The 7,268-nt window shown below is 53.6% G+C and overlaps 1 protein-coding gene and 1 pseudogene across 4 annotated transcripts in view; one reads left to right on the top strand and one right to left on the bottom strand.

Moving 5' to 3' along the window:
• The window catches only part of LOC117998471, a 21,599-nt pseudogene extending 16,972 nt beyond the window's left edge, over positions 1-4,627 (top strand).
• The window catches only part of PDGFB (platelet derived growth factor subunit B), a 20,944-nt gene continuing 16,630 nt past the window's right edge, over positions 2,955-7,268 (bottom strand). For 2 of the 4 annotated variants that reach the window (XM_034987481.1, XM_034987483.1), the window contains exons 6-7: positions 4,869-5,022; positions 2,955-4,500 (exon numbers count right to left, since the gene is read on the bottom strand). In XM_034987481.1, the coding sequence (XP_034843372.1) occupies positions 4,895-5,022 (128 nt within the window). In that variant the 3' untranslated portion in view covers positions 2,955-4,500; positions 4,869-4,894. The remainder of the gene's footprint in view (positions 4,501-4,868; positions 5,023-7,268) is intronic. The other 2 variants (XM_034987482.1, XM_034987484.1) reach the window with 1 other exon arrangement.

The following is a 7,268-nucleotide window of genomic DNA, read 5'->3' as shown; positions in this document are numbered from 1 at the left end:
GGATGGTGGGTAAGTAGATGAATGGATGGGTGAGTGAGTGGATGGGTTGGGAATGCATGGATGGTGGGTAAGTAGATGAATTGGATGGGTGGGTGATGGATAGAGAAATAGAGACACAGAGAGAGATAATGACTAGATAGACTTAGAAGATGGTTTTGACATGACCTCTAACCCTGGAGGATCTTCCAATCAAGGAAGATGCAGTGCTAAGCATGGACCTAGCTGGGAAACTGAAATATCTGCAGTTAGTAACACTGTCAGAGCCTGCCATTTTCCAGCCACAAACATAGTGTGTGAAGATCAGCCAGGCAAGCTGTGACTTGGGGCAGACACACTTGATCGCCTGAATAACAGACCTTTTTGTTCATTTGTTCAACAGGCGTACTAGCACCTAGTACCAGGCAGTGTCCTAGGCTACGGGCATAGAGTAGTGCACAAAATACCTCCACGTGGAGATTCCAATATGGGGTGGGGGAGGGTGCGGACAAGGATGATCTACGTATAGAATGAGCCAGATGAGAGTGAGCACCATGAAGATAAACAAAGCAGGGCAAGAAAGGAGGGCTCTGGAGGCCCAAAAGGAAGGAGTGAGGCCCAGATCTGGAAGGAGCAGCAACTCTCCCAGGATCGCAGTAACTTACGCAGCTAGATCAGACTAGAACCCAGGCGATGCACAGGTGTTGGGGTTCTGGGGTTCCTGATCTGATGCTACAGGATGGTGGAAACACACCAGATATGGTGTCAGCAGAGTAGGGTGCTGCTGGGATCCAGGCAGTCAGGAGCTGCGTGATCTCAATCCCCTAAACCCCTTTGCCATCATGTCACTGTTCATTTTTCCCTCCACTCCTTGAAACAACCCTGTATTTTCACAGATATTTTACTTTATACGCGGTCAATGTTCACTCTTTTGTTTTCTGGAGGCAGTAGATGCTAAGCCTCTAAAGAAGGCCCCGGTTTTGCTCTAGCTGAGGGAGGACAGCTGCTGGCTGGGACACAGAAGGCTCCTCAGGAGAAAGGAGATCTGAGCAGGCCTCAAATAGAGGAGAAGCATTCATAATGTGATGCCAAATGCCCAGATCAGCCTGGTGGCCACATCCTCTCTTTCCTAGAAAGAAGGGGGCTATTTATCAGGATTAGGTTCAATTACAAAGGACAGAAAACCCAAGATATGAGTAGCTCAAACAGAAAGAAATTTCTTCCTTTCTTATGTAAAAACTCCCGGGGGTGCCTGGCTAGCTCAGTTGGTAGAGCATGGGACTCTTGACTTCAAGATCATGAGTTCAAGGCCCACGTTGGGCACAGAGCTTACTTGGGGGGGGAAAAATGAATAAAAACTCCTAAGCTAGGTAGTCAGGTGGCAGGGACCTGGCCCCTTCTGTCTTGCTCCACCAGTCTCAGTATTTGGCTTTAACCTCATGGCTCAAGATGGCTACTTGAGTACCAGACATCATGTCTGTATCACAGCAACAGGACAGAGGAAGGGATAAAGAAGGGAATGCCTTCTTCCCAGCAGAGGGGTTTCTAGAAGAATGCTATTTTAGGTTAGCAGTTCTAAGACCTAGAGAGGGCCCACCAGGCCCCTGGAAAGCCCACAGGCTTGGCACTGCTGCTGCCTGAGATGGCATCTGGGGAGGGGAGAGATGCAGGCAGCTCTGCCTCTCTACCCCGGGAAGTTCCTGCACCCATCCATGGAACAGTATAGAAGCGGCTGGCTGCTTCCAAGATGCCACATGCACTGGGCCCTCCATTCGCCCCCTAACTTCCACCTCCTACTGGAGTTGCCCCCCATCCTCTCAGCCAGAGTTTTCTCTGGTGCCCTGGGAACCCAGAACATTGGGTGGGAAGGGAGGGTCCTACAGAGTTGGGCAGGCAGTTTAAGTTTCCAGCTAAAGCCCTCTGACCTGGGCCTCCCACCACCACAGATGGACTCCAGTTCCTCAAGTGTAAGACTTGGAGTCCCAGAAGAATTTAAACCAGATTGCTATAAAAGCCCCTGCTAGAGACTGACACAAGGTAGGGGCTCAAGAAGGTGAGTGAATGAGTGAATGAATGAATGAATGAATGAGTCAATAAATTAGCCAATCACTCAATCATGGTGTTATTCAGTCTTAGCTCAGCCAAGTTGTCACCCAGCTTCCACTTACATACTTCCAGTGATGGGGACATCACTACTTCCAGAGGCAAAATGGTTTTAGTTTTTAGACTGTCCTTACAATGAGTCAGATTCCCCACCTCCTAGGTTTCCCCAACAGCCCCAGTCTGCCTACAGGTGGGACCCAAAACACATTTAGAATCTTTTTTATGGGATGGGACCCAAGCCTCTGCAGGCAAGGGAAAGCACAGAATCCCACAGCTGGACCTTAGAGGCCACAAGTCTCTTGGTCATCTTCTTGTGTTTCAGAGGAAGCTCTGACCAGAGAGGGGCTAGGACTCACCCAAGGCCACACAGCTGGGGAAGGGCTGAGCCAAGATTCAGACCCCAGATCCACCTTTCAGCTATGTTCCTTCTAAATTCCACAGCCCCTCCAGGCTTCCCCACATGGGGTACCCCTCCCCACGGCCAGCCCCACCCTACGATGCCGAGGATCTGGTGCCCTTATGGAGATCATCATGCTGGAGAAAACCATCTCTTGTCACGGCCAGTGACAGGCACAGGGCTGAGTCGGGGGGTCAGGAGCTTCTGCAGGACCAAGACCTATAGGACAGGCTGTATGGCTCTTACCCACCCCCCAGGCAGGGGCATCCCTCAGAACAGCAGGCCCACGTGTGTACACACCCATGTGTGAGCGTGTGCACGAGCGTGTGCTTGCACTTTCCAGAGCCAAAGGAACACGTAACAAGCTGTCAGTAAATCCTGCCAATTCGAGAAGGGTAATTGTCACGCACGATGCCAACAGACAGAACTCCAGTGGATTCATTTGGTTTTGTTTTGTGGTTATTTTTTTTTTTACAACTTTAAATACGGAATATAAATAAATTTACATTTAAAAAATAAAAGGAAAGCCCCCAAAAATATAATCACCAACTTTACAAACTGAAGGAAGCAGATTTTGGAGGGGGAGGGGGGTAGGGAGGAAAGTGCAGTCGAAGGTGGGGAGGGAGGTGGGAGCTCAGACCCCACCCCAGGGAGCCCTGGGCATCTTTTCCCTTTTCTCCCCCACTCCCAGCCCATGAGATGGTTTCCTGGGAGGAGCCACCAGAAGTGGAACTCAAAAGAATCTAATACGGGGGGAGGTGTGCAGGGGGAGAGCAAGGACTGCCCCCTCCCTTGGAGACTTTCTCTTGGGTTTTTCACACCCGCCTGGAAAGGGGAACTGCTTGAGCTGAGGACTCAGGAAAACGGAGGCCAGATGGACAACAGTGTTGCCTCCCCACCCAACACGGGCTCGCTCCTGTCCAAGCACTCCAAGCCATTGGCCAGGTCGGGGCACAGCCAGTCCACGTGGAGCCTTTGTGTCAGTTAGGAAAAGGATCCCTTTCTCCATACATTTTTATCTCCATCTGCCAGATAACTGTCCTGATAAATACACAAATTGGCCACGTTCTACAGTGTGAGCAATGATCCCTGCAGGCAGTGCCCTTGTGCAGTGCACACCCTGCACAAACCTACTTGGCAGTCTTGGCTGGGCTGGGACATGATGGGCAGGCCCCCTGCTGCCCTGACCCCTGGTCTTCTGCCTAATGGAGCAGAAGTATGGGGTCCAAGAGTCCCTTGGTGGAGCAGACTGAGGGCCAGGACAAGAGGAAGACACAGGGTGGAGGTAGAGAGATAAAACAGAGGAAATGAAGGTGGGGGAAGTGGAAGGAGGCAGTGAATGCCCAGGTCACCAGCCACGTCGGCTCCAGAGCAAATTTCATCTCTAACCCATCTGAGGGGGCACTTGGCTGCCTGGTGCTTGGGCCACGCCCACCCAGAGGAGTCCATACCGTCAGAGATCTCATATGTATAAAACAAAAGGAAGCCGCTGTAAGCAGAGGTGACCAGGGAGAAGTGACTGGGCCTGGGCGCCGTGGGAGGGCTTTTCTCGAGTCTGTGCTCCCCTGCGTGGTCTCAGCCACAGGAGTACGAGGTACCCTGGTCTGCCTGGGGGGTTCCCTTCAGAGCTGGCCAGGGGTCCTGGGACCAGGCAGGCCACCCATGCCTAGAGGGCCTCAGAGCCTTGTGCAGGGCTTTGGGCTGGTCCACAGCGCTGAGGTGTGACCCTGGCCGGGAGCCGGGGAACAGCGGGCCCACTGGTCTCTCTTGCGCTTCTATCCCAGATTCTCGGGGTCGGTGGAGGACGACAGCAATGGAGTTCAGGTCCTCCGTTTCCTTCTCGAGATTCCGGGCAAGGTGCTGGAGGCCAATGAGGGGACCCGCTGGTGGGTGGACGGACGCGCGGAAGGGGTAAGCACCATTGGCCGTCCGAATCAGGCATCGAGACAGACGGACGAGGGGAACAATATTATCACTCCAAGGACCCCATGGGGGCGATACAGCAAATACCATATTAAATAACCCTGTGGGCCAAGCAGAGGGACACAGAGGGGTCAGAGACAGCTTAGGGGCTCCAGCCCATGCTCACACGCCTCCCTTGCCAGGGACGGGGAGCTGATTTCCAGCATCGCTCAGGGCTGGGGCAGTTGAGGGTCAGACCTCCCATTCTCCTAGGGCATGCTGGGACACAGCTGGGCTGGGGCCCCCAAAGCCCCCTCACCCACCTACCCTATGGGAAAATTCAGTTGAAACTGGGTGGAGGGGATCCAGGCTGAGAGCCAGGATTTCGTTTGGGGAAATATCTCTCCTCATCCCCTTCCACAGCCCAAGCCGCAGGCCAGGGAGAAGAAAGACCAGGGGTCTGGGCCTCAGGTTCCCCACCAGGCCTCACCTGCCCACACTCTCCTGCAGATGCCCCTAGGCTCCGAGGGTCTCCTTCAGTGCCTTCTTGTCATGCGTGTGCTTGAACTTCCGGTGCTTCCCCTTGGGGGGCCGGCGGACTCGCACTGTCCGAATGGCCACCCGAGTTTGGGGTGTCCTGGCTGCTTGAGAAAAAGAAAGGTCTTGTCAGCAGGTGGACAGCCTCTGGAGAGGGTCTATTGCTCTCAACCAACACCTGCCGCAGACCTCTCCAGATCTCCTGGGCTGAAAGAAGGGGTAGGAGTCTGAGGCCAGCCCTCCTTGGGTTCAAATCCCAACTCCACTGCTTACCAATTATTGAACCACTCCGTGCCTCAGTTTCCCCACCTGTGATATGGGGGTAATAAGACCGCCCCCCTCACAGGACTGGTAAAACGAATAAATGGCAGTTTACTGGCAAACACAGAGGGGAGTAGATTAGCTACGGCTTCAAGTTCTTTGTCCTTACCCCACTGACCCTCCTAATTTCCATGCCCCTTGAGCCTGTCGTGGACTCGGATCTGTTAACCAGTAGAAGGAGGCAGAGCGGTGCTGTGCCGGTTCCAGGCAAAACCCTTAAGAAGGCTTGGCAGCTCCCAGAGCGCCTGGGTGGCTCAGTCGGTTGAAGCTCAGATTTTGGCTCAGGTCATGATCTTGGGGTCGTGGGACCGAGCCCCGCGTCAGGCTCTGTGCTCAGTGGGGAGTCTGCTGGAGATTCTCTCTCCCTCTCTCTCTGCCCCTCCCCACTGCTGACATGCTCCCTCTCTCTCTCTAAAGTAAATAAATAAATATTAAAAAAAGAAGAAGAAGGCTTGGCAGCTCCCCCCATTTTGCCTTGGGGAGCCCTGTGCCACTGCCTAAGAAGTCTGGCTACTCTGCTGGGGAAGGCACCTGGGGAGGAGACGCCCTGGACTACAGCGAGAAGGACATGGGCCCAGCTGCCCCACGCAGCCTCCAGACAACACACTACAACCACTGGAGACATGAGTAGAACCGCAGGCGGAGCCCAGTCAACCCATCAATCGGGGAGAGATGATAAAATGGCTATTGTCTTAAGCCACTAAGATCAGACTAAGAAGTGATCGGCAAATGGGAGCTGCTCTTACTCACTTTTTTCTTATTCCCTCGCTTGACCTCCCGTTGAGGTTTCCTCCCACCAGCCTCTCAGCCCCTTCCAGTTCTGGGTTGGGGGAGCTGCTAGGCATCGGGCCAGAACCACACACTCCCACTGTGGAGCTGGGCCTCCCCATCCCCGTGCCTGTCGTCACCCGGCCCTCGCCACTCCAAGAAGCGACTCAGTGGGGCAGGCCAGAGCTCGGGCTGTGGGCCAGACCACCTGGGTGCGAATCTGGGCTCTCCCAGGTATTAGTGGCGTACGTTGGGGCAAGTCACATAAACTCTCTGTGCCTCGATTTCTGTATCTTTAAAAGTGAGCTGGCAGCAGCCTCGGCCCTCGGGTTAGGTGATAATACACGGAAATAGCCAGAAACCCTTGGCTAGCACTTCCTGTGCACCTGGCAATGTTCTAAGCTCATTTCTCCTCACAGCAGGTACAAGTCTCTACATTTAACAGACAGGGAAACCAAGGCAGAGACACTGGGATTTGAACCTAGGAGTCGGCCTCTGGAGTCCGTACTTTCAACCACTGGCCTGTAAATCACAGTACTCGTGAGCCTCGGGCAAGGTTAGCACTGATGTCTCTTCCTCCTGAGCCCCCAGGTCAACACCCTGGCAGTGAAAGCTTTCTCCGCCAAGCTCAAGGCCCATCTCTTCCTGGGAGCCTTCCCCAGCACCCCCAGCTCTCCGGGGCCAACGCCGACTTCCCACCTCACAGACATAAGCTCCCACGAGGCAGTTAGCCCATCTCTGCCATCGGGCAGTGTAAGGATGCGGGCAGGTCTCAGATTCCCCTTGGGGGAGGGCACCTAGAAGGGCCATTAAGGGGCCCAGAGTTTGGGCTCCAGAGATGGGGTCATCAGCAGGATCCTGGGCTGGGCAAAGCTGGAGCAGGCTCAAGGTCGTCATGCAGCTCATGAGTGACAGAGCCGAGTCTCGAGCCCAGGAAGTCTGACACCTGTATCACACGGGCCACAGCACCAAGCCTTTGCCAGGCCGGGGCCAAACTGCTGAAACTGACATGGCAAGACTTTATGTAATCTACATATTAATCAGTTGAACAGGCCTTCCAAGATCTGGCTTGGAAAACCACATGAAGCACAGGCACATGAAAGAACCCCATCCTAAACATAAAGGAGAATATGATTTTTCCTGACTAGAAATCCTTCTATGTTAATTCTTATTATTATCCCACGTTATTCGATATCCCATGTTGTTCCGTGTTAACTGTATTAATAATTTACAACAGGTGGGCGCCTGGGTGGCTCAGTTGGTT

Source organism: Mirounga leonina, unplaced genomic scaffold (genome assembly GCF_011800145.1).
Source record: "Mirounga leonina isolate KUSES-001 unplaced genomic scaffold, KU_Mleo_1.0 Mir_418, whole genome shotgun sequence".
In the NCBI taxonomy this organism is placed as follows: domain Eukaryota; kingdom Metazoa; phylum Chordata; class Mammalia; order Carnivora; family Phocidae; genus Mirounga; species Mirounga leonina.
The sequence above is the reverse complement of the archived record's forward strand: the minus strand, read 5'-3'. Positions and strand labels throughout refer to the sequence as shown.